General features: G+C 43.0%; 1 protein-coding gene across 1 annotated transcript; it reads right to left on the reverse strand.

Moving 5' to 3' along the window:
• Positions 1-1,434: 1,434 nt before the first annotated feature.
• Positions 1,435-25,922, reverse strand: LOC132010405 (putative serine protease 46). The gene is made up of 5 exons (XM_059388276.1): positions 25,841-25,922; positions 22,822-22,999; positions 22,381-22,640; positions 21,157-21,320; positions 1,435-1,689 (listed from the first exon to the last, which is right to left on the reverse strand). The coding sequence occupies exons 1-5, from the start codon at positions 25,920-25,922 to the stop codon at positions 1,435-1,437; spliced, it is 939 nt and encodes a 312-aa protein (XP_059244259.1).
• Between the last annotated feature and the right edge of the window lie 1,909 nt (positions 25,923-27,831).

A 27,831-nucleotide genomic window follows, 5' to 3' on the forward strand; every position in this document is an offset into this window, starting at 1 on the left:
TGAGATGGGACCCAACCTCTGGGGCTGTCCTCCAGGATTTCCAAAGGGCGCACCTTCCCCACACCCCCCAGCCTGGTAACTGCAGTGGGGCTTTGCCCCAGGGCACTGAAACTGAGCGGCTGGAAAGGCTTTCAAGAACGATGTTTGAAGATGGCATAATTTTAAGCAGCACCCGCCCTCCCTCCGTTCAGCAAAGGCTCTTCTCTGACCGATCCATCTGCTTGGGAAAGACTGTGTAGGCGCTGTTCCTGGTCACAAAGGAAGAGTGACGGTAGCCAGCAGACCCTGCTGGGAGCAGAAGGCCGCCTTCAGGTATGTTGGAATTGGGGGAACATTTTGATGGCTCCATGACATAGATAACTCATCTAATAAGTAGTGTGGGGAAATCCTATGAGCAACTTTGGTTCAAAGCTGTAGGGAAGTTCTAGGTGAACATGAAATCAAGTTAGGACACTCTATCTTTTGCCGGGACCTGCTGGTTGGGCATTCAGCACTCCAGTTGGGCATTTAGCATTCAAGAGACACTCAGGTTGGGCATTCAGCACTCCAGTCTCTGCGGAGACAACAAATCATACCCGCGACACTTGTGGCACCCGAAGGACAAGGGCTCTGAACCCAAGGCCCACCAGCTCTGAGCTGCCCCCAGGCAATCTCCACTCTGGAGGCAGGGCTCTGGCTCCCTTGGGCCAGCCTGGCCTTGACCTCCAGAGTCTGAAGGAGGTTGCTGAGGCAGCTTGGGAGCTCCGGGTGCCGTCACCTCCTATGATTCATCCCGGCAAGCACTCCGCCTCAGCCCCCTTTTCTCCCCCTCACCCCAACATCCACCTCTGCCAGGGAGAGAAGAGGAACTGGTTGGGTTCTGGAGACCCTTAGGGGGATCTGAGTGCTTGGGAGAGGCTCACAGATTCTGGAACCAAGTCCATAAATCTAAGTCGGGTCACGGAGTTTCTTGGGATGATGACAGATTCTCTTTGGAAGGCCTGAGGGGACTGCTGGTCAGAGACCCAGAGGAGGACCATGGGGACTGGGGTTGCTGGGGTGCTGAGATGATTAAATAGGGAGTAGGGCCCACAGAGTCCCACCTGGTATTTGGCAGAAGAGGAAACTGCTTCCCAGAATTGGGGGGCGGGGAACATGGCAAGCAGTGGCACAGAGAAGCCCTTCAGGGGAAGGCTCCCCTTGAGACGACAGACAAGCCTCTCAGGGCTGGGGAGGCTCTGAAGGGTTCTGGCCCCGGTCAAGAAGAAAGAGGACTTCCATGGCGTAAAACTCAAGAGCATCTTCATTGAACAACTTAAAAACCAGTGGCTCTGGGACCCTTCCCCATGGACTCTCTGTCCTATTGTCACGTGCTCCCTGGGTCTGCATGGCTCCTGAGGGCAGAACTCGGGAGGAAGAAGGGGCCTCTGGGAGTGCCTGCCCCAGAGACACCGCTCACAGGAGCCACAGGGAGCCCAAGGACACCAGTAGAATGTAGTCCGTGAGGGCGACTGGGCTCAGGAAGGCAGGGCCAGCCCTGTTCGTGAACATCATGTCGGTGATCTGCTTCTTGATCCAGTAGGTGAAGTCAGAGGTGCTGGTGTAGATGCTCAGGAGGCGGGGCTGGTGGCAGCTCGGACTCCAGCTCACCACGCCCATCTGAATCCAGGTGTTGTTCATCTGGCAAACCAGGGAGCTGCCAGAATTATCCTGTGGAGCGGAGGACGGGAGGCATGAAGGAGGCATCGTGAGGACCTCACTGCAGGTGCTGTGGAAATTCACACCTTCTTGAACCAGATCCTGAGTGCGAGCTGCCTTGGGCTTGTGTCATCCCTGCTAATGAGGCATGGCTAGGAACCTGCTCTGTGACACGGGAGCTCTGCCCTGGGGCCCCAGCTCAGGGTCACACTGGCCTTCCTCTTCATTCTCCTGCTAACTCTTGATCAGAACCTCCACCCAACACCCGTCCCCATCTCTGTGCTCCCTTAAATTCCGGTGGGCCTCCAAGGTGCCACCCTTGACTACCTTACCTTCTTTCCACACTCCTGCTTGCAGAGTGACTATTTGAAATGCAAACCAGCCCCCTCTTTTTGTGTAAAACAAGTGGAAGCATAAGAATAATGTTAATAACAACAAGCATCAAAAACTCATAGCTGTTATGTCTGCTGAGAGCAGGTTTATGATTTTTTTAAAACTTCCTCTATGCTCTTCTGTATTGAAAAGTTTTATAAATCAGAAAACGGTCTATCTCTATACATTTATATACATATATATATTTAATGTGACTCAAACCAAGATTTAAAGAACATCTTCTAATGAAGAATGCACGAGACACTTAAGGGAAAAAAATAATAAAACTATACCTAAAAATTAAAAGAAGACGGACAAGCAGGTAAAGATATATTTTGGTTCTTAGGTGAGACGGCTGAAAACATAAAAATACCAATGCTCAACGTTTGGCTTTCTGCAGTATACAAGGGCAGATTCCCTACCTGACCTTGCTGTAGATAATTAAATATGAGTGATGTTAAAAATTTCTCATTTTAGGGCGCCTGGGTGGCTCAGTGGGTTAAGCCACTGCCTTCGGTTCAGGTCATGATCTCAGGGTCCTGGGATCGAGTCCCACATGGGGCTCTTTGCTCAGCAGGGAGCCTGCTTCCCTCTCTCTCTCTCTCTGCCTGCCTGTCTGTCTACTTGTGATCTCTGTCAAATAAATAAATAAAGCCTTTTAAAAAAATTTCTCATTTTAAATGCACAGATGAGCTGGCAAGAAAATAAAGACTCCTCAGAGTCCAAAACCCAAGGGAGGGCTAAAACCCAGAGAGGTCAGCAAAGCCCACCTGGCTTTGGTCCCAAGGCTATTTGCCAAACCCGGTGAAACTGAGCTTCCATTTCCACAGTGTTCCTCACTGGTGCCGGAGATAAAAGACAAAACCCAGGGCCTGTGCAAGGAGGGGAGCCCAAGGCAAAAACCTCCTGCAAAAAGCTACACCTCCAAAAAAGGACCATGCCCTCTGAGGACAGAGAAACTAGGAATACCTGCCCCTCATGTGAATTTGCAATTTGAATTCACACTATGTGTGTGATTCCAAAAACCCAACCAAGGATGTCGTTCAAAGTGGTCCTGGGTTCGTCATGTGCCCAGAGAATTCTCACAGAGGACACCCTAAGGAACATTTCCTCACTCTTTAAAGCATCATCCCACACATGGGGAAGTGGAGATACCATGAGCAAGTGCCAGCAGCAGGAAAAAAAAAAAAGAGCATAATTAAAGACTTCTTGGCTTGAGACTCAGGGATTATCATCCAGGGAAGGTTCAGTGTTTCTGGAAATGCAGCACTATTTCATAGGCTTGGGAGGGAGGCTGTGGGTGTTGGCTGTGTTATTCTCTATTCTCTATATATGTTCTATAAATATGCTTTTGTCTCTTCAATAGAAAGCAAAAAATTATTTTAAAAGATAACAGTGTCAATCCTCCTTACATCAATCTCTAAAGTTCACACAATTCCAAATAAAATGTCAGATGGATTTTTTTTCCAAGACCTTGATGATCTGATTCTAAAATTGATATTGAAGGGTATGAGTCCATGGATTCTATGACAGGTCTGAGAAAGAAGAGCAAATGGGAGAGTCAAGCTGGGGGCAGATTTGACCCACCAGAGTTAGATGTATTTCGAATCTGTAATTACAGAAACTGTGGTACTGGCATAAAAATAGGAAAACAGACAAGTCATGCATTGGAGAGCCAACCCAATGCCAGCACGTGAGAAGATGTAGCACGTGCTCCAGAAAGCTCTGGGAAAGGAGATCTCTGTGGTAATGGTGGGAAACTGGTGAAGAAAAATGAAGTTGGATCCTACCTAACAAAACTCTAGAGGAATTAAAACTCTCAACGTGAAAAGTTAAAGGCTCATTATAAACATGTAAGCCATGACTTTACCTTGAGATGAAGCCCATGTTTTAAAATAAGATTCAAAGACCACAAATTGCAAAGGGGAGATGTGTTGGGCTTAATTACATCAAAATTATGACTATTCAGTGAAGGACACTGAATCTCATTGAAGATAGATGATTAATTAAGATAGGGCATTTACTCTGTTTAAAACCAGGGAGAGGTCAATATTTAATATATTGTAAGGACACCCTGAATGTTAACAAGCAGAGAAAGAGAATTGAGAGACTGGGGAAGCTGGCAGAGTAGGAGAATCCTGGGCTCACCTCACCCCATGGATAAACCTAGATATCACCCACATCAGAGAAAATAAACCAGAAAATGACCCAAAGACTGGCAGAACAAACTCACCACAGCTAAATATAGAGAAGAAGCCACATTGAAGAGGGTAGGAAGGGTCAGACCCAGTCAGGAGCCAAACTGACCTGTAAGACTGTCTGTGAGAGGGGGGGATGCCACAGGTGGAGGGAGGAGAGAGGAGTCCCTCAGGCACAGGGGATTCCCTCTGTGAAGACAAATGTCCATATCATTTGGCTTTGAAAACCAGAGGGACCTAACTTTGTGAGTTCTTACAATCCTGGAACTTTAAAAAATCAGTGGCTCAGCTCTGAGAGAGCCAGAGGGTCATAGGAAGTTGAGCCCCTGCTCTTAAAGAGATAGCATAACAAACAGCCATGGAGATACAACACAGAAGCAGCAATTTAAAAAACACCTAGCATATATGAGAAGGAGATCTATTTACTAATCTCAGAGTGTGTGCTGGAGAGGAAGGGATTTGGGGGAGACTTCTCCAGGAAGAAAAGATCCAGCAGGTGCATTTCTCACCCCCACCCTTCCAGCCTAGATACATGGATGGACACTGGCAGGAATCAGCCCCTTGGGAATCCTCCCCATCTAGTTTGCTAAGAGTGCATCCACATCCCACTCCTCCATCTGAGCTGGCCTCAGCGGAGTTTTCCCAGGCAGCTGAAGATCATCTTCCTGCAGTGGGCCAGCACAGACCTTGGTGGCACTGTGCAACCTGCACCACATTCTCCTGCAGTCTCACCCCTTCCAACACACCCTTGGCAGGAGACCATCCAAAGCAGTGCCACAAGCTTGGCAGAGTGCAACCAGGCCAACAGGGTCCAGCACCACTCCAAATTGACTAGCTCTGGGGAGAGGGGAAGATAACCACACATACCAGTCCAGCTGTAGCCCCCAGCAGTGGCTGGGGGCAGACATCAGGACTGACTACAGGCCCCACCCACCAGTGAAAGTTTTCAGGGGACAACACCTAAAAAGAGCATCCTACAGTTCAATGCTACTACAGTTCTTGCAAATACCTGGTCTGACTCAACTCAAGCCCATGGCAGCCCCAGACTGACCCAGTAACAATATAGGTACCAAATCCTACCCATAGCAGGTGAAGAGAGCCACTGCGGATGACTGGACTGGAGGCAAACATGGCTCAATCACAATAGTAGGGTGCACACAACACACATAGGAGATACTCCTGAAGTGCCAAGTTCTGGTGAACCGGGAACATTGTACTGAGGGCACTACAAAACATCTTCTTCAGAAATCTCCTATTTGCAATAGCAGGAAGTGTAGCTGACTTTCCTAACACTTAGAAACAGAGAGTTAGACAAAATGAGACAGAGGAATATGTCCCAAGCAAAAGAACAGGACAAAAATCACAGCAAGAGACCTAAACAAAATGGAGATAATATATTTAAAGTAATGGTCATAATAAAGCACCTGGGTGACTCAGTTGGTTGAGCACCAACTCTCGATTTCAGCTCCAGTCACGATCTCACGGTAATGGGTTTGAGACTGTGTCAGTCTCTGTGCTCAACAGGGCAGTAGGGAGTCCATTGGAGATTCTTTCCCTCTGCCTCACTCTTCCTGCCCCCCCCACCCCACTCCATTCATGTGCTCACTCTCGCTCTCTCTCTCTCTCAATAAATAAATAAATCTTTAAAAAATAATAATAAAGGAATGGTCATAAAGATACTCACTGGATTTGAGAAAAGAGTGGAAGACCCCAGTGAGTCCCTCAGCAAAGAGATAGAAGAGATAGAAAACATAAAAAATAACCAGAGATAAAGAAGTCAATAACTGAAATGAAAAATACACTGGATGGAATTTATAGTATATTAGAGGAAGCAGAAAAATAGGTCAGTGGCCTGGAGGACAGAAAAATAAAAAGCAACTAAGCTGAACAGGAGAGAGAAAAATAATAATAATAATAATAAAATAGATTAAGGGAACTCAGTAACATCATTAAGTGTAATAACATTCACATTATAAGGATCCAAGAAGGAGAAGAGAAAAAAGGAAGGACAGAAAATATATTTAAAAAAATAATAGCTGAAAACCACCCTAATCTGGGGAAGGAAACAAAGATCCACATCTAGGAGGCATGAAGAGCTCCTAATAAGATCAACTCAAGGAGGTCCACACCAAGACACATAGTAATTAAAATGGCAAAAGGTAGTGAAAAAAAGAAAATGTTAAAAGCAGCAACAGAGAAGAAAACAGTTATACACAAAGGAAACCCCATAAAGCTATTAGCTGATTTTTCAGCAGAAACCTTGAAGACCTATATATTGATATATTCAGAGTGCTGAAAGGAAAAAAAAACTACAACCAATAATATTCTATCCAGTAAGTCTACCACACAGAATAAAAGGAGAGATAAAGAGCTTCCCAAACAAACAAAAGTTAAGAAATTCATGGCCACTAAACCTGCTCTACAAGAAATATTAAAGGTGACATTTTGGTGGAAAGGAAAAACCATAAGCAGGAGTAAGAATAGTAGGAAGCACAAAAGCAGTAAAATAACTATATCTTTAAAATTAATCCAAGGACTCACAAAATAAAAAGATGTAAAGTTTGACACCATGTATCTAAAACATTAGGTAGGGGAGAGAGGAGTAAAGAATGGGTCCAAACTTAAGTGACCACCAACTTAATAGATACTGCTATATGCAGAAGATGTTACATACAAATCTGAAGGTAACCACAAATAAAAAGTTGATGGTAAATATGCAAAAAAAAAGAGAAAGGAATCCAAGTGTACCACTAAAGAAAGCCAGCAAATTGTGAGACAGCAAGAGAAGAAAAAAACAGAACTACAGAAACAACCATAAAACAAGTAACAAAATGGCAGCGAGTACATAACTCTCAATAATGACTCTGAATGTAAATGAAGTAAATGCTCCAATCAAAAGACATACAGTGAAGAAACAGACAAAAAAGCAAGAATCAGGGGCACCTGGGTGGCTCAGTGTGTTAAAGCCTCTGCCTTTGGCTCAGGTCATGACTGAGCCCTGCGTTGGGCTCTCTGCTCAGCAGGGAGCCTGCTTCCTCCCCTCTCTCTCTGCCTGCCTCTCTGCCTACTTGTGATCTCTGTCAAATAAATAAATAAAATCTTTGAATTTAAAAAAAAAAAGCAAGAATCATCTATATGCTGCCTACGGAAGACTACTTTCAGATTTAAAGACACGTGCAGATTGAAAGTGAGGGGATGGAGAAGCACTGATCATGCAAATAGAATTGAAAAGGAAGCTGGAGTAGAGAGAGGGTTAAGGGAGACTCCAGAGTGTCCACCCCAGTCTCCAGATCCCTGACAGTTTGGAAGTGGGGACCCCATTCCCAGGAGACCAAAAGAGAGCAAAGTGGTAGGCTTGGCAAGATTTAAATCAAATCAATTTAAATCTAGACTTCTAATCTGACAGTGCATGTAATAACTAAAAGTGACTGCCCAAAGTGATGTTTAAGGAAGGAAGAAGCTTTGACATAAGGCACATTGCATTGAGGAGGTGGACAGAGATTTGAAAGAATAAAACCATTTAGTGTGGATTCTCTAACAGATTGAGACTGCTCAACAAACAAATACAGGAGGGAATGAGTATCACAATGTCATTGATGCAAGTGAAAATACACATACAGCAACACTATGCATTTTTCAAAGATACAGGCATCTTTAAAGATATGTAATAAACAGATTTAAGTAGGTGCCTTTGCAGAAGAGAATACGGATGATGAAGGAGAAAATCAAGACAGGGATAATCCAGCTAATGATGATAACATGAGGAGCCTTACCTGAGAGAGAAGATTAACTGGACTCCAAGGGCCCAGAGACAAAGAGAACTCAGAGACAATAGTGTGGAGAAAGAAAGATCTCAAATGTGGACATTTTTCTTACCACAGTGAAATAAAACCAGAGCCCATAACAAAATGTGAACTACCCTAACAAAGGAAAATAAATTAACTTTCAAAAATGTTAAAGTAAAAACAGAATTAAAATCTATGATTATTATGTAGAGCGATAAGAAAACCACATGTGGCCACGCCCATGGCATATGGGCCTGAATTTCACATTGAGGAGTCTTGGTCTAAATAGTTTCCTCAAACAAGAGAGAATGAAAATAATTTATTCATTATTGCTCTCAGTTATGTATTAGCTCACATTCAGCTCAAGACACTTGAAAAGGAATTAATAAAGACAAAAAAGGGATAATCTGTGCAGTAGAAAGCAGAAAATCATCACCTTGAGAAATAAAATCAATAGGTTGTTCTTAAAAAAAAACAACAGAATAGATAAGCACCTTGTAAATCTTGCCAAGAAGAACAGAAAGGGAAGGAAAATGCAAATACTTCATGGTGTGAGTAGAAAAGAGGCAAGAACCGCATCCTGGGAAAATACACTTCTTCAGAATCTGAAGAATGTTTGTAACCTCCTCTTTGTGGATTGAAGTTCTGGATGAAATGAGTAATTTTTAAGAAAATGCAAATCACATAAGTCCAATAACCACGGGCAAAACAACTTAAAATTGTGCCCACAACCTACCCCTCAAAGGAAAACAGGCCCACGTGGTTTCATAGGCAACTTCTATCCAGCATTCAAGGAGCAAATCTTTTATGTTGTTTCAAATGTTCCAGAACATGCACTAACATTTTTCAAGTGAAGCCTTGTCTCGATTCTTTACAAATCTTTTATGTTGTTTCAAATGTTCCAGAACGTGGGCTAACATTTTTCAAGTGAAGCCTCGTCTCGATTCTTTATCTTGATACAGGAGGTGACCTCCTCAGCATGCCTTAAAAAGGAGCCCAGCCTCACTGGAGGAAGAAAACAAAATGCAAAGGCCAGGTGGGTCATGATGCATGGATGGCTGTCCCAGGACATTTCCTTCCCAGGCCAGTACCTTTCCTGGGCCTTGCACCCACATGGCCCTGTGTCTGGCCCAGAGCCCAGCATGGGCTGTCTGTTGGATGAATAAACAAATTAAACATGTTCTTAAAAAGGATATTATAAATCTGAATCTGACAGATGAGTGAAGCAGGAGGACACGGTGAGCAGGGAAAGACATCCTGGCGAGCAAGGCAGACAAGAGGAGTCTGCTCTCGGGGCTGACTCAGCAATTTGATCAGAGTGAGAAGTCATCTTGAGAGCTGCAGAAAATATGTCTTATGAAGCAAGGCATTCAGTCTTGGAATAAAATGCTAGAGCAGATCAGGAAGGAACCTCTCTTTCCCTGATAGATGGTATGCCACATTAACATCGTGTTTCGTGATGAAGTGTGGGGAGAACATCTGTGAATGCCAGCGACAAGATAAGGCCCAGCTACAAATTCCAGGTTGTTTGGGGGAGACATGCCCAAGGGAATGAAAAAACCAAACATCGTGAAAACCAAAGAGGTAAAATCATTACTAATTACAGCTCCTGGGATTGTAGGCCTGCGTAGCCCTAGAGAGTCAACTAAAAATTCTTGGAAATAACAAAAGAGTTCAGCTCACTCTTTTCAACAAGATATTTTCAACAAGAGGATGAGTCTGGGAGAAGGAAATAAAGAAAGTGAAAATGAAGGAAGGTCTTGTCCTACTGAGGAAGAAGCTGTAGACGCTGATGGACTCTATTTTGTTAATTCAAGGCTAAATATGTGTGTGGGAAATATAAAGTGACCAGTAGCAGCATGAAATTGAAACATGACAACTTCTAAACTATGACAGCAGAAAAGTAGAGAGGAAAAAAAAATCAACCTAAAACATAAGGAGGGGGAACAAAAAGAAACATTCTTCTTGGTAAATGAATTAAAGGTTATGCTCCCAGATACGCTGACAAAAACAGCATCCAGCTCTATGCCATATTACAAGAGACACACTCAGGGCACCTGGGTCGCTCAGTCATTAAGCATCTGCCTTCGGCTCAGGTCATGATCCCAGGGTCTTGGGATCGAGCCCCATGTCGGACTCCCTGCTCGTTGGATAGCCTGCTCCTCCCTCTGCCTCTGCCTCTCCTCGTGCTCTCTTGCTCACTTGCTCTTGCTCTATCTCAAATAGATAAAATCTTTCAAAAGGAGAGAGAGAGAGAAATACGCTCAAAACAAAATGGCGCCGTATCTCCTGGAAGACAGAGCCATGGAATATAGTTCTTGCACTGCAGTAGACAAGAAAAATCAGAAGTCTACCCATTGGAAAGGAGTTCAAGTGATCACTGCAGATGATTTGTCTCTGGACCTGTGAAATTAAAGAGAATCAACTAGGTCCAGAAAGAATGCTTGTTACATACGCACACGCACACGTGCGCATGCACAAACCAAATATATAATTCAAGCAGAAAATACAATGAAAGAAAACATACTGCTCACAAGAGATATAAATCATGTAGGCATATTCTTAAGCAGAAGCATGCAGTAACTATGTGGAGGAAACCATAAATTCCTTGCTCTAGACAGAAAGAAATCAAACAAAATAGTCTATTTTCCTTAAGTTAATCTATTAATTTCCACCAAAATCGCCAAAGTTATTTTCTTTTTGACATTCTACTGAGATTGTTCAGTTGGAATGAACATGGGAGAACAGCCAGGCAAATTCTTTAAAAGGAAAATGATGAAGGAGGACTTGTCTGACCACATACCAAAAAAAAAAAGGAATTAAAAAGCTACAATAATTTAAGAAGAGTGGAGTTGGCAGAGGAGTGAGACTACAAGATTCAGAGACAGACCAAAATAAAATGGGAATGCAGAATATAATAAAGGGGGCATTTCTTTTTTTTTTTTTTTTTTAAGATTTTATTTTTAAGTAGGCTCTATACCCAATATGGGGCTCAAACTCACAACCCCAAGATCAAGAGGCACATGCTCCACTGACTGAGCCAGCCAGGCAGCTCCTAAAGGGACCATTTCTAATTCATTGCCAAAAAAAAATAAGTATTCAATAAAAGATTATATTTGGAGGAAAGGCTATGTTTGGAGGAAAATAATACATCCCTTCTATCAAACTTCCTGATGAATTGAAATTAAAATATTTAAAGAAAAGAATTAAGAACATGTATGAGTGAATAATTTTATAATCTTAGAGTGGGAAAGGTACTTCTAGGCACAGCACAAAAACCACTATCATCGAGGGAAATAGTGATAAATCAAATTTTTAAATAACTCTTTGGAAAAAAAGTCCACACCAAAAAAAGGCAAATGATGGACAAATAGGGTAAAATATTGTAAAGCATTTTATAAAGGGTTAAAACTTCCAGCTCCCAAAGCTTTAAATAACTTTTTTATTTTGAAGTAGTTTGAGACTCACAAAGAAGTTACAAGTATATATTTATCCAGATTTACTAATTGTTAATATTTTACCATATTTGTTTTATATACTCTCTCTCCGTGTATGTATGTGTGTTTATATAAAAAGTACACATATTAATAAAACATTTTAAATTATGTTGAAAAAGACATGATATTCCTTCACCAATAATAAGTACAGCATATAATACTCAGAGTTTTTACAAATCAATAAAAACAAAAGTAGTTTAATAGAAAATCAGGAGCAAAGGACCAAGAAAAGTGTTAATGGTCCACTGAACAACTCAAGCATCTTAGTCTGGACACCTTCTGTTCTTTTACAATCTATTTAGAAGTTGAGCTCTTTTTCCTGACCCTGGGTAAGTGCTTGGGCAGAACCAGAAGGCCTTGCTCACTGTGATTAATGTAATCATAGTCGCTGTGATGACACAGTCACATAAACATACTTCAATTCAGAAATCAGAATATCCATTCCCACACAACAGTCACGATGCCACACTTAACTGAAGGTAAAACTTCTCCCCACTGCTATCTAGGGCTTTTGGCAAGCAGGAGGCCTGGGAAGGAGGAAGCCAGGTCTACTTTCCCCATTCCTTCCCTTCAGCAATCCTTCCAACCCCATCTTGCTAACCAGTTTTCTAAACCTTCCAAGGTTAAAGCAGGAGAGTGAGGAGGCAAGGGAACCCGCTCATCCCCCAGGCACTTCCTGCTCTCTGAATCTTGGGGAGATTGATACCTGACTACTGCTGAGTGGGCCAGCACCTTATTCTGAGTGGTCTTGTTGAAACCCCTCCCAGGAGATCTTACTGTGGGACAGGGACCCTCCTCCACCCCCATCCCTTAGAGGGGGAGGAGTAAGTGCGCAGGAGCAGCTCTTTCCTGGGAAATTCTCCTCATAAAATCACCTCCCACTTTACCATCTTGATCCTTTGATACACACACACACACTGTGGAACATCAGTCACACAACTACCTTTGAATCCGGATACACAGTATATTTTGATGACTTCATTGAAACTTCCTACTTAATAGCCTGTTGCACAGGCAATTAAAATTGCCTAATTTCATGAAATTAAAGCAGATATAAAAGTTTTAGTCCACAAGAGAAACAAAAGTTAAAATAAGGGACGCCTGTGTGGCTCAGTTGGTTTAGCAGCTGCCTTCGGCTCAGGTCATGATCCCGGTGTCCTGGGATTGAGTCCCACATCGGGCTCCTTGTTCAGCGGGGAGCCTGCTTCTCCCTCTGCCTCTGCCTGCCATTCTGTCTGCCTGTGCTCACTCCCCCCCCCCCGATAAATACATAAAATCTTTAAAAAAAAATTAAAATAAAAATAATGCCTAATTCTGGTGATGACATAGAGAAAATACTGTTGGTGTTGATATAAATCAAATATTTGAGAAAGCTAATTTGTCAATATTTTTAAAAATTTTAAATGTGCATACAACTGATCTTGTAATTACACTTTTAAAAATTTACTTAGAGAAATATTTGAACAAATGTGCAAAGATCTATGAATAAAGATTTTTACTCTGGCATGGTAGAAAAATACTGAAATGAGTTAATAAGTCTATCAATAGGAGAATGATTATATAGATTATGCCATATGAGAGAATTGTTGTTCAGTATTTAGGAAGAAAGGACTGTATTTATATAGACAGTCTGAGATAGCTCGAGATCTATTTCAAGTAAAAGAAACAATTTGGAGAATAAAATTATAATACAGTCTTTCATTAAAGATTAAAAACTAGGAAGAGACCCTAAAACTTTTTTAGAGGTTCATATATGAATAGAAAGAAAGTGTTAAGGTTAGAAACTAAGCAACTTAGAGGGGAAATTTCTAGGTAGTTTGATTATAGGAGAGTTTCGTTTCCCAATTTTTTCATTTATGTACCACCTTTTGAAGGAAATGCATGCATTTCCTTTCAAATCATACTATATATATTTTTAAAATAAGGTAGCCATAAAGGAATCACAATAATACAAAATTTAAGAGATGAAACCACATTTAATTAAAAGATGATTTCATGGTTTTAAGTACTTCAAACACAAAACTAAATCTTTTTGCTCAAGAAGATAGGAAAAAAAAAATTCAAGCCCAAGGGAAGAAGGACAAAAATTAAAAGAAATAGAAAACAGTGAGATAAATATTAAAAACTTAACTACATACCAGGCAACTAGGCAAGTTGCAACATATTTCATGTAATTGGTATTGCTGTATGTATTACCCCATGTATAACCACATGATGACTTGGTCAGAAATCATTAATGAAACAAACAAGCACACGTGTATTTGGGGATGGAAAAAAAACACTTCTAAATAAGTCATGGGTCAAAATAAAATAAGAATGGAAATTATAGAAAATACTTGAAAGTGGATAACAGTAAAAATGCTACATATTAAAATATGTGGCATTAGGCTAAAGCAGTATTTAGAGGGAAATTTGTAGCCTTAAATACTTTTTTTTTTTTTAAAGATTTTATGTATTTATTTGACAGAGATCACAAGTAGGCAGAGCAGCAGGCGGGAGGAGGGGGGAAGCAGGCTCCTTGCTGAGCAGAGAGACTCATCCCATGACCCTGGGATTATGACCTGAGTCAAAGGCAGGGGCTTTAACCCACTGAGCAACCCAGGCGCCCTGCCTTAAACACCTTTATTAGAAAAGAAAAAAGCTCAAAAATACATTAGAGGTCTTCTTTATCCACTCATTTATTGGTGGGACCTTGGGCTGCTTCCATATTTTGGCTGTTGTAAATAATGCAATCTGTGTAGGGATTCATTAATCTTTCCAAATTAGTGTTTTTGTTTTCTTCAGGTAGATACCCAGCAGTGGAATTATTGAATCATAGAGTGGTTCTACTCTTTAACTTTATGAGGAAATTCCACACTGTTTTCCACAGTGGCAGCACCGGTTTGCATTCCCACCAACAGTGCAAGAGGGTCCCCCCTTTCTCCACATCCTCATGGATGCTTGTTGTTTCTTGTATTGTTAATTTTAGCCATTCTGACAGGCATGAGGTGATATTTCATTGTGGTTTTGATTTGTATTACTCTGATGATGAGCGATGAGATCTTTTCATGGGTCTGTTGGCCATCTGTAGGTCTTCTTTGGAAGAAATGTCTTTTCAGGCCCTCTACTCATTTTCATCAGATTTTTGGGTTTTTTGTTGGTTTGGGGTATTTTTTTATGTTGATGGTTTCTTACATATCTTGGATAATTAACCCACTATAGGAAATATCATTTGCAAATACCTTCTCCCATTCCGTAGGTTGCCTTTTCATTCTGTTGATGCTTTCCTTTCCTGTGCAAAAGTTTTTAGTTTGGTGTAGTCCCAATTGTATTGTTTTTGTTTTGTTGGCCTTGCCTGAGGAGACAGATTAAAAAACATAATGCTAAGACTGATATGCAAGAGTTTATTGCCTGTTTTCTTTTAGGAGTTTTATGGTTTGGGAGTCTTACATTTAGATCTTTAATCCATCTTGAGTTTATTTTTGTGTATGGTGTAAGAAAAGGGTCGAGTTTCACTTATTTGCGTGTAGCTGTTTGGTTTTCCCAACACTACTTATTAATGAGACAATCTTTTCCTCATTGTCTATTCTTGCCTCCTTTGCCATAGATTAATTAACCATGTAATCATGGGTTTGTTTGGGGGCTCTCTATTCTGTTCCACTGATCTGTGCCCATTTTTGTGCCAGTACCATACTGTTTTGATTACTCTAGTTTGTGGTATAGCTTGCAATCTGGGACTGTGATACCTCCAGCTTTGTTCTTCTTTCTCAAGTTTGTTTTGTCTATTCTGGGTCTTTAGTGGCTTTATACAAATTTTAGGATTTTTTTTTCTAGTTCTGTCAAAATTCCTGTTGGTATTAAGACAGGGATTGAACTGAATCTGTAGATTCAGTTGGGTAGTATGGACATTTTAATGATTAATTCTTCCAAACCATGAACATGGTATATTTTCCCATTTATTTGGGTTGTCTTCAATTTCTTTCATCAATGTCTTATAATTTTCAGAGTACAAGTCTTTCACCTCGTTGGTTAAATCTATTCCTAGGCATTTTATTCTTTTTGATGCAATCATAAATGGAGTTGTTTTCTTAATATCTTTCTGTTACTTCATTATTAGTGTATAGAAATGTAACAGATTTCTATATATTCATTTTGTATCCTGCAACTTTACTGAATTCCTTTATTCTGTTAGTTTTTTGATGGAGTCTGTAGGGTTTTCTATATATAGTATATCATTTGCAAATAGAAACAGTTTTACTTCTTCTTTACTAATTTGGATGCCTTTTATTCCTTTTGTTTGTCTGATTGCAGTGACTAAAACTTCAATACTATGTTGAGTAAAAGTGGCAAGAGTGAACATCCTTGCCTAGTTCCTGACCTTAGAGAAAAAGCTTTCAGTTTTTCGTCATGAGTATTTTGTGCTGGCGGATTGTCATATATGGCTTCTATCATGTTGTATCTTGCCTCAATACACTTTTTGCTGAGAGTTTTTACTATGAATCGATGTTGAATTTTGCCAAATGCTTTTTCTACATCTAATGAAATGATCATATGATTTTTATCCTTTGGTTAATGTGTTGTATCATGTTGATTGATTTGCAGATATTGAACCATCTTTGCATCCTGGAAAAAATCCCACTTGATCTGGTGAATGATTCTTTTAATGTATTGTTGAATTCAGTTTGTTAATATTCTGTTGAGGATTTTTGCTTCGATGTTCATTAGGGACATTGCTCTATAATTTTCTTTTTGTGTACTGTCTTTGTCTGGTTTTAGTATCAGGGTAGTGCTGGCCTCATGGAATAAATTTGGAGCCATTCTTTCCTCTTCAATTTTTTGGAATAGTTTGAGAAGAACAGGTATTAAATCTTCTTTAAATGTTTGGTAGAGGGGCGCCTGAGTGGCTCAGTGGGTTAAGCCTCTGCCTTTCGTTTAGGTCATGATCTCAGGGTCCTGGGATTGAGCCCCACATCAGGCTCTCTGCTCAGCGGGGAACCTACTTCCCCCCCTCTCTCTGTGCCTGCCTCTCTGCCTACTTGTGATCTCTCTGTGTCAAATAAATAAAATAAAAGATTCCAACCTCTTTTTTAAAAAAATAAAAAATAAATGTTTGGTAGAATTCGCCTGTGAAGTCATCTTGTCCTGGACTTTTTTGAGGGGGAGTTTTTTTTATTACTGATTCATTTTTCATTACTAGCGATCAAATTTTGATTTCTTCCTCATTAATTCTTGGAAAATTATATGTTTCTAGGAATTTATCTATTTCTTCTAGGTTGTCCAATTTTTTAGTGTATTATTTTTCACAGTCATCTCTTATAATTCTTTGTATTTCTGTGATGTTAGTTGAACTTCTCTTTCATTTCTAATTTCATTGTTTATTTGAGCCCTCTCTCATTTCCTTGATGAGCCTGCTAAAGGTTTATCGATTTTATCTTTTCAAAGAACCAGCTCCTAATTTGAGTGATCTTTTCTATTGCTTTTTAAGTCTCTATTTTATTTATATCACTCCAATATTTATTATTTCCTTCTACTAACTTTGGGATTTGTTCTTTCTCTTGTTCCTTCAGATGTAAGTTTAGATTGTCTGACATTTTGTTTCTCAAGGTAGGCCTGTATATTACAAACTTCTTTTTAGTCAAAGCATTGTCAGTTTTGTTTTTTGCTTTGTTTTGTTTTGAAAAAACTAGTCATTACTTTCAATGTTACTTTATTGTTTATTATGGTCTCTATTTTTATTTATTAATGATTTTTTTGTTATTTCCTTCCTCTACTAAATTTTAGCTACAACTCTTCTTTTTCTAGCTCCTTGTGGTGTAATGTTATTTATTTGAAATTTTTTTTTAATATAAGCACTTATAACATAAATTTCACTCTAAAATCTGCTTTGCTGCATCTCATAGGTTTTAGAATAGTGTTTTCTTTATCTTTTCTTTTGAGACTTATTTTGACTTGCCATCTTATTTGACCCATTGCTTGTGCAGTAGTGTGTTATTTAATATTTATGTATTAAATATTTAATATTTACATTGTAAACTTTCCAATTTTGTTTTATTGTTGATATTGTTGGAAAATATCTTTGGTATGATTTCAGTCTTAAATCTATAATATTTATCTTATATTTTGATCAGAGTATACTTCTTTTTCTTTTTTTTTAATTTTTAATTTATTTGACAGACAGAGATCACAAGTAGGCAGAGAGGCAGGCAGAGAGAGGAAGAAGCAGGCTTCCTGCTGAGCAGAGCGCCCAATGCGGGGCTCGATCCCAGGACCCTGGGATCATGACCTGAGCTGAAAGCAGAGGCTTTAACCCACTGAGCCACCCAGGTGCCCCTATTCTTCTCTTTCTTATATTTTGATCAGAGTATTCCTTCTTATATTTTGATCAGAGTATTCTTCTATGTATTCTTGTGGAAAATATGTATTTTTCTTGGATGGAATATATTCTATACATCTCTTAGGACCATGTATTTTGAAATATGCTTCAAGTAAAAAATGTTCTTGTTGAAAAAAAAATAGTAACTTTAACTGAGGGTACTCATTTAAAATAAAGCATATCAGGGGCACCTTGGTGGTTCCGTGGGTTAAACCTCTGCCTTTGGGCTCAGGTCATGATCTCAGGGTCCTGGGACTGAGCCCGGCATGAGGCTTTCTGCTCAGCAGGGAGCCTGCTTCCCCCCATCTTTCCGCCTGCCTCTCTGCCTACCTTTGATATCTCTCTGTCAAATAAATAAATACATAAATAAAATCTTTAAAAAAATAAAGCATATCAGTGGGGAGGTGGGGGCATGGGTGAAATAGGTGATGGGGAGTAAGAGTCCACTTACCATGATGAGCACTGCATAATGATGCATAGATTTGCTGAATCACTATATTGTACACCTAAAACTAATGTAACACTGTACGTTAACTATATTGGAATTAAAATTAAAAACAACAAATATTTTTAAAGAGGAACTGATTTTGCCTCATCTCAAAAATTTTGGTCCATTGCATTTCCATTCTCATTTGTCTCAAGTTATTTTTTTAATTTCCTCTTTGATTTCTTCATTGACCCATTGCTTATTTGGGAGTGTGTAGTTTAGCTTCCACATTTCCATTTTTTTCCAGGGTTTTAATTTTTTTATTTTTTTTTGTAATTGATTTCTAGTTTCATACTGTTGTGGTCAGAAAGATGCTTGATAGGATTTCAATCTTCTTAAATTCACCGAAACTTGTTTTGGGAGCCTAACATGTGATCTATCCTGGAGAATGATCTATGCTGAAGAACGTGCACTTGTGCACTTGAAAAGAATGTGTATTCTGCAGTTTTTGGATGGGATGTTTTATATATATGTATGTATAATATATACATTATATACACACCACATATATATACACATACACATACATATATATTATATATATAAAACATTCAGCAGCATATATACTATATTAAAGTCCATCTGACCTAGTGGGTTGTTTCCTTGCTAAATTACCCAAAATTGTTGTACTACTGTTAATTTCTTCTTTTACATCTGTTAATACTTGCTTTACGTATTTAGATGTTCCTAAATCGGGTGCATAGATATTTACAATTGTTATATCCTCTTGTTAGGTTCATTCCTTTATCATTACGCAATCCCCTTCTTTATTACATTAGGGTTTTTTTTTTTTAATTTCTTTTGTCTGATATAAGCATTGCTACCCCAGGTTTTTTTTCCTTTTTGCTTCAATTTGCATGGAATATCTTTTTCCATCCCTTCACTTTCAGGTTGCATGTATCTTTAGTTCTGAAGGGAGTCTCTTATAGGCAGCATATAAATGGGTCTTGCTTTTTTTTTTTAAATCCATTCAGTTAAATGGAGCACATTTAGCCCATTTACATTTAAAGTAATTACTGATAGCTATATACTTACTGCAGTTTTGTTAATTGTTATCTGGTTGTTTTTATAGTTCTTCTCTGTTCCTTTCTTCCTCTCTCGTTCTCTTCTCTTGAGATTTGACGACTTTCTTTGGTGTTATGCTTAGATTCCTTTCTCTTTGTGTGTTTGGGGGGGTATTTATTAGAGGTTTTTGACTTGTGTTTACCATTGAGGTTCATAACATCTTATCTATATAACAATCTATTTTAAGTTAACATCAGTTAAGTTTGAACATATTCTCAACACTACATTTTTATACCCCCATCACCTCCACATTTTGTGTATATAATGTCCTTTTTTTTTTTTTTTTAATTTGCAATGGGTGCCATTGGGACAAATGCAAGTCCACATGAGGAAATAAATAAAAAGAATTCTCTCTCAATCTTACACCATTCACAAAATGAATGCCTATGGATTTAAGATGTCAATGTGAACACCAAAATTTCCAAACTTTTAAGAAAAAAATGTCTTTATGACCTCAGGAAAAGGAAAGATTTCTTAAATAAGATGCAGAAAGCATAAACCAGAAAGGAAAACATGGATCTACATTTGATACCATAAAACCTAAACTTGGGGTACCTGGGTGGCTCAGGGGGTTCAGCCTCTGCCTTCGGCTTGGGTCATGATCTCAGGGTCCTGGGATTGAGCCCCACATCGGGCTCTCTGCTCAGTGGGGAGCCTGCTTCCTCCCCTCGCCTGTCTGCCTGCCTCTCTGCCTACTTGTGATCTCTCTCTCTGTCAAATGAATAAATAAAATCTTTAAAAAAAAAAAACCTAAACTGCTCTTCAGCAACAGATGTTGGGAGCATAATGAAAAACTGGGACAAGATACCTGAAATATATATAATGAAGACAGAACCAGTATCCAAAATACAAAAATATAATAAAAAGAAAAAGGTAAACAATAGAAAATGTGCAAAGTAGCTGAAATAGTGATTCATAGAAGAAGAATCACGAATGGAGAACGAGCACGGGAAAAGATGTATAACTGTACTAGTAACTGGGGACATGCCCACAGCAACCACAATGGTGTACTATCACTCTGTTTCTCACTTAACAGAATGGAAAACGTGTTATAGTCTGCCAGTACCAAAAATGTTGGCAACAATAGGGAAGAGCAGAATTCTCAAACGCTGCTCTAAGAATACGGATTCGTGCAATCACTTTGGAAAACAATTCGGCAAGAACTATTGAAGATGACGGTATGCACAGCCTATGACCCACAAGTTCCCTGCGGGATACATCCCATCGAGAAATTTTGGAACGTGTAAATGGGGAGATGTGTGTGAGACTACCTAGCAGTGTGTGATATGAAAAGAACTGAAACCTGGGGCGCCTAGGTGGCTAGGTCGGTTGAGCATCTGACTTGATTTCGGCTCAAGTCATGATCTCAGGGTCATGCGATAGAGCCCTGTGTTGGGCTCCATGCTCAGCAGGGAATCTGCTTGAGATTCTCTCCCTCTGCCCATCCCCTGTTCCCTGTGCGTGCACGTGCTTGCTTTCTCCCTCACTCTCAAAAATAAATGAATACAATCTTTAAAAAAAATTTTTTTTGAAGACCTGAGATGCATTGCCAATTATTACCATTATTGGGGACAAAGGCAAAGATTATTTTCTGCCCTATTTTACAGACTTGGAAAATGAAGACCAAGGGAAGGAGATTTTCATAAGGTTATATAGTGCCCTGTGAAAAGGAAGACATGGCGCCTGAAAGCCCTCTCCCTTCCCTGGGCCACACACCCCGCACCTGACAAGAGTCCATGCCCCATTCTGAGCTGACACACAGTATGTCCTTCCCAATGAAGTCCTTCTTGTCCTTCAAGAAGAGGAACTGATACTGCTGATGGCAGCTTTCACTGCTTATGATCTTGACAGCCATCTCATGAAGACTGTAGGTGTTCTTTGGGGTTACTGAAGAGAGAGAGAGAGAAAGAGAGAGAGAGAGATCCTGCCTTGTCATCTCTGCAACCGTCGGGCACACCTACAACTTGAAGTTGCCCAGATTCACCAGGGTGCGAGGCAGGGCTGTTTCCTGGGATGGTAATTTGTGAAGGCCCCATCTCCATGCCTGACTTTTGCGGGGTGGGGAACACTAAACTCATTAAAAAGACTGAAGCAAAATTATCCCCGGGGGCTCAAAACAACACCCAGGCACTGAATGAGGACAAGGAGAGATTCCTGCAATAATTCAGGTTTCATGAGGGTGGAGGCTAAACTCTGACAAGCTCCAAGGCTACCTGGTAAGATGTCAAGACCCCAGAGCCCAAAGTGCACCACCCCCTGGAAGGCAGGATCCCACAAACACTCCTCGATTCTAGGACTCGAGGGTGGCTCCCACAAAGGCCAGATCTCCAGGAATTATTGGTGCCTGGTGGTAATGAGTATGCATGAATGCTGCCCAAAGCCTTAATGCTTCCTGAGACCATGGCCCATATACCACTTGCAGACAGAGAACCCCATTAATAGCCAAAGATCAATTCCCTGCCATGTTGCAAGTTGTGGGCTTGGCACTGGATTTAACCCCACTTTGGCAACAGAGGTTCATGAAGGTTATGTACGTCTTTTACGCAAGAGCCCTGTATGTATCTTCCTAGCAACAGAGGTCAGGGTAATGTGCAGTGTGTGTGAGTTCTCAGGAATGTGTGCTGATGGAGGGAACAAGTGAATAAAGGAATGAACAAAGAGAGGCGCCTGGGTGGCTCATTCCGTTGGGCATCCAACTCCTGATTTTGGCTCAGGTCATAATCTCGGGGATCGTGGGATCGAGCCCCAGATTAGGCTCCGGGATGGGCATGGAGCTTGCTTGGGATTTTCTCTCTCCTTCTGCCTCACCCACCCCAACCCCAGCCCCCACTCACTCTCTGTTTCAAGTAAATAGATAGATAGATAGATAGACTGATAAAATGAGCCCATGCTGGAGTTGTGTTCTGAAGAGTCCCGGGTCTTGGTCCCTCTGCCTGCCTTCACTCACCTTGAGTGCGTTTACGTCCCCACCCGATCACCCAGCACGAGGTTCCGACAGATGGCTTGAATCTGTTGTTGGGAAGGCAGACGGGCTGGATGAGGGGGGACCAGGAGATGTGGTCCTTGAGCTTCAGGAGAGCAATGTCCTGGGATATGAGGTTGCGGAAATCCTCATGAATCACAATGCCGGTGAGCAGGAGCTGAGTGCCGTTGCCTGGGAGGTGCTGGATTCCCATACTCACAGAGTACATTTTGGGGTCCTTGGATCTGCAGGTCCAGGGGTAGGAGGCAGGTAGCCAGCAGTGAGGCCAAAAGTGTTTGGAGAGACACAGACTGAGTAGAGCATAGCATCACCAGCCCCCTAGTCCCAGATCCCCAGATTTACCAGGGGGCTCCCCCTGGGGCCAGAAAGCAAAGCCCCTGGGACCCGCTGGCCACGCTGACTGACCTGTGCAGGCAGTGTGCAGCCGTGAGGACCCACTGGTGGTGGATGAGGGAGCCGCTGCAGATGTACGCTCCCAGAAACAGGATGCTCACGTGCCAAGGCCACTTGCCTACCTCCACCAGCTTCCCCTTCACCATCTTGCAGGCAGTGTTGGTATGACCACAGGTCTGTAACCAGGGATCTAGGGAAAATGGTAAAAGGGACTATACCAGCCCAAAGCAGATTCTCAAGTGGCCCTCCAACTGCTGAGCACAGCAGACCATCGAGGCAGAGAGCACCACATTCTAGCCACCTCACATACTGCCCTAAAAATGACACCCAAAGACCCAGAGGCAGCAAATGCCCAGCCAGAAAGGACTGGACAGTGATGCCACCTTGTACAACTCCAGGGCCCACCTTCACAGCCACGCCCCAAGAGGTGTGCTCTGTGTGACCATAGGTGGAAGTGAGTAGTGATGTCAGTCCCCCCGTTGCCCCTTCCTGTCCCCAACAGGGAGGAGTGGGAGGAGAAGGAGCTGCATGGAACTAGTTTGGAGACTGAGATCTTGAATTGGACCGTCTTGTACTGGGATTTAATAAGTGAACATCGTTGAGGACAGGAAAGGGAGAAATGCTACCGCAAAGGTTGGAGACCAAGAAGAAAGACAAATAAGGCTTTTTATGCATATAGCCTGCTGTCACGTTTGGGCTGGCCAACAAGCTGTTAACACACAATCACAGATCAGAGGCAAAGCTAGACATGTGTTTACAGCCGTCAGAAGCTGGTGTGGTTCCAGAAAGTCTGTTTCCCTCAGTGTGCCTGCCAAGCAGATCATCAGGGACTCAGAAGCAGTAACCAAGACTTGTCTTTGCCTAGGGAGGGCCCATGACGCTGGTGGAGGGGTCCATTAATAATCAGATAAGCCTAATAATCTATGGTGGTCCAAATACTTTAGCAGAAACATCTAGTGAGCCCTGCCTCATAGAAGTCCCCCCAAACCATTCAACCATGTCCCAGGGCAATGACATGTGGATGGCCGCTTCCCTTGCCACAGACTTCGATGGCTGGACACCTTTGCCCACAACAGGGCCTTCCACAGGGGTCCACAGGCACCCTCACGAGGCCCCACATCTCCACGGACTTTTGTCTTGCCTTGTTCTCTCACTGTTCCATTCCTGCTCGTGTCTCTGTCCAGTGGCTTGCTGTCCTATGTTCCATCTCCCCTCAGCAGCGAGCCACATGTCCAGCTCCTCTCATGTGGTATGGTAGGGTTCTGGCTACCTTGTTTCAGAGGACAGCCTGCCCAACGGGCACTGTCCCACTCCGGGAGGAAAGAAGAGTTCCAGAAGCCTGCCCTTTCCTTCCTCACAAAGCTGTGGGCCCTGCGGAGACAGGGTTCTATACAATGACCTTCAGCACCTAAAAAGTGACTGACCTAGGGGCAGGCGTGGGCTTCGCATGCGTTCCCCAGGCTCACATCCATAACAACACCTACTCCAACCTTCTGCCTCAAAACCTCACACAGGAATGGCAGGATTCTGCCTGGAGATGCCAAGCTCCCCCCAGATCCGGGGCGAGCCATGATGGATTGGCAGATCACCCTCCCCAGAGGCCCAGTATCACTAACCCACACACAGGGGACACTTGGGGGCTCAAATGGACTCCACAGCAGACGACCTCTACCCCTTCTTAGAGCCCGGGAGTCACAGCACGCCCACTTACAAGCTGCACCTCGACATCGCGGCCCACGCTCAACTGTGGCAACAGGAAAATGTGTCTTGGCTCATTGACCTCTGTCTCTGTAAGGTCACACCCCCGTACCGCCCACTCCCACATCATCGTAGGCACCACAGTCAGCTCTGGGGGGGCAGAGCCCACCCTCCCTGCCCTAAAACATCCCTGATGTCCAGGGGCAGCCTCGAGTAGGACAATCTCTCACTCACTCACTCTACAAGGCACTGGTCTCAGAAGGGGAGGTGCGCAGTGAGGGAAAAAGAAAGGCGAGGTCCCTGAGTTGGGAACATGTCCCTACCCACAGACGCCACACCAGCATGTTTCCTGACAAGTGGATGAGCGGTCAGCCGGCGGGTGACCTGAGCCAGGGCTGCCATGGCCAGATCCCACGCGGCAGCTGAGAGGACTTCTGTCACACGGCGCCCCAAATGTTTCACCCAGAAGAGTCTCCTGAAAACTGGTGTTGACTCTGGCTCCGCAAGTCCCATAAGTCCCCTGGGCCTCAGTTTCCTCTTGTGAAATGGGGGTACTGTAAAGCCCAGCTCACATGGTTGAGACCATGGGTTGGTAGCATGAAGCCGTCACTCACACCTCACACTGCCCTGGTTCTCTGAGATTGCGCCCCTCAAACAAGCTCATCTGGTCCAAGGCTGTTAGCTTGTTCCCGAATTTTTTTTTTAAGATTTTATTTATTTGTGTGAGAGAGAGAGAGCAAGAGAGAGAGTGAGAAACAAGTGAGCACACAGGCAGGGGGAGCAGCAGGCAGAGGGAGAAGCAGGCTCCCCACTAAACTGGGACCCTGATGTGGGATTCCGTCCCAGGACCCTGAGATCATGACCTGAGCTGCATCAACTCAACGGACTAAGCCACCCAGGCAACCCTGTTCCCCAGGCTCTTTTTTTTTTTTTTTTTTTTATTTATTTTTTAAGATTTTATTTATTTATTTCACAGAGAGAGATCACAAGTAGGCAGAGAGACAGGCAGAGAGAGAGGAAGGGAAGCAGGCTCCCTGCTGAGCAGAGAGCCCGATGCGGGACTCGATCCCAGGACCCTGAGATCATGACCTGAGCCAAAGGCAGCGGCTTAACCCACTGAGCCACCCAGGCGCCCTGTTCCCCAGGTTCTAACAAGGCACTTCCCTCTAGTTGTGGCTACTCTGTGAACCAGAACTTCTGCGACACCCTCTGGGTCCCTAGGCTGGCACACCATGCAGGCTGGTAATGATGTGGCCATCAGGATATGGAGAAATTGAGGCATGAGGACAGCACCCCTCTCTCCCACCTCTCTCCCATGTCCTTAAAGCCTTACCTTCAAAATACAGGGTATTCCCATCTCTGGCAGAGGCAAGTGGAGTTGTGAAGTTCTGAAGATCTCCTGGCCCACACTCCATGGCCAGAAGGTGCCCAGCCTGCACTGGTCCCCAGTGGGATGTGGGGAGTGGGGGTGGGGCAGGGCATCTCCACTATGTGAGAATTCTAGAACTCATGGTTTGTTTATTCACGGTAGCGGGGAGTGGGCCTCTGCCACAGGGTCGGGGGCTCACCCAGCTGGGACAGAAGCAGGATCCTGAGGAGGAGAGAGTGTGGTCATGGTGAGGGCTGGCCTGTGTGATAATGGGATGCTGCCGCCAGGCCTCTCCCTGGAATGATGCGCCTAGTGCCTAGCCCTGAGCCTGTGACAGCAGCTGGTATCTGGCTCACGACGGTGCCTCCTGGGCTCAGCCTTGACCTTGATGGTGCTCCTGTGTGCCTAGTCCTGAGCCCACTACAGCACCTGTAGACCCCAGTGCCCAGTCCAGTCTCCATGAAACCCTTCTGAGAGCACCCTGCAGGTGTGGGAACTGAGGCACTGGAAGGGGATGATGGCTAGTTCCTACTGGGGGTACCTGAGCCGGAAGTTGAGGTTTCCTTTTTCCCACAACCTTGGCTCCTGGGTAGAGGGAGGCCAGGTGTTCCGGGCCTGGGAACGTGACTTTCAGAGAGGAAGAAGTTTGCAGGCCTGGGTCTTCATGAGCCAGAAGAAGAAATGCCTTCTTGGGGAGCCCTCCCCAGCACCTCACTGAGGTCCCCAAGAAGGCATTTCTTTTGCTGGCTCATGAAGACCCAGGCCTGCAAGCTTCTTCCTCTCTGAAAGTCATGTTCCCCCCAGGGACCCCATGTGCTTCACACTATCCATTAGGACAGCTCCCTCCTGCCCCTCCTCACCAGGGTTGCTGAGGATGCAGGGTAACCAGGTTGCTGGCACACTGCTAGGGTACGGACCGGGCCAGCACGGTGGGGAACTATGGGATCACTTAGTAAGGCAGAGTGTGTGCCTGTCCCACAACATGTACGCACCCTCCCACTTGCGTGCCCTGGACACGGTCAGGCACAGATGCACAGGAAGATTCTAAGGACGGTTCACACCAGTACTGCTGGTTAGAGCCCTAACTGAAAGCTAACCAAGGCAGGGGGGAGGCTCAGAATGCTTGCCAAGAGTGAGTGGCCTGCTCCACGGAGAGACTTGGCCAATGTCATAACATGCCACGGAGGGAAAGAAGCCGGACACGGAAAGGTACGTACGGTGTGAAATTCAAAAACAGGCAAAACAAACTATGTCTAGAGATCCATGGCAGAAAACCAAGGAAATGATTCTCCCTGCAAGCACATTTCCTCCCTACAAGCACATTTCCTCTAGGGGGAAACAGGGAGAAAGAGGGAGAGAGAAAAGAGGGGAGGGAAAGGTAGGGGAGGGGAGGAAAAAATCCAGAGAAGAAAAACCCGATCTACTCTCCTGCCTCCGTGGAAAACAATACTCTGGGGGAGGGGGTTAATCAATGAAACAAAATAAGAAAATTCAACAAAAAAAAAAACAAGCATATCCACCATCACCACCGATGTGAATACAAAAACCCTCTACTTTTAAAAGTCAAAGATTCTGGGGCGCCTGGGTGGCCCAGTGGGTTAAGCCGCTGCCTTCAGCTCGGGTCATGATCTCAGGGTCCTGGGATCGAGTCCCGCATCAGGCTCTCTGCTCAGCAGGGAGCCTGCTTCCCTCTCTCTCTCTCTCTGCCTGCCTCTCCATCTACTTGTGATTTCTCTCTGTCAAATAAATAAATAAAATCTTTAAAAAAAAAAAAAGTCAAAGATTCTTGTATTGGGTAAAAGAAAAGTCCATTCACATGCTACTTATCAGAGAGCCACCTAAAACAAATTGACGTGAAGCATAAAAGTAAAAAGACAGGTAAAAATATATAATTATATGCAAGTGAAAATAGACATGGCATGTTGCTCTCTAGAGATGTGATTCAGGACAAAAGC

The sequence above is a fragment of the Mustela nigripes genome, chromosome 2 (assembly GCF_022355385.1).
Source record: "Mustela nigripes isolate SB6536 chromosome 2, MUSNIG.SB6536, whole genome shotgun sequence".
Classification (NCBI taxonomy): Eukaryota; Metazoa; Chordata; class Mammalia; order Carnivora; family Mustelidae; genus Mustela; species Mustela nigripes.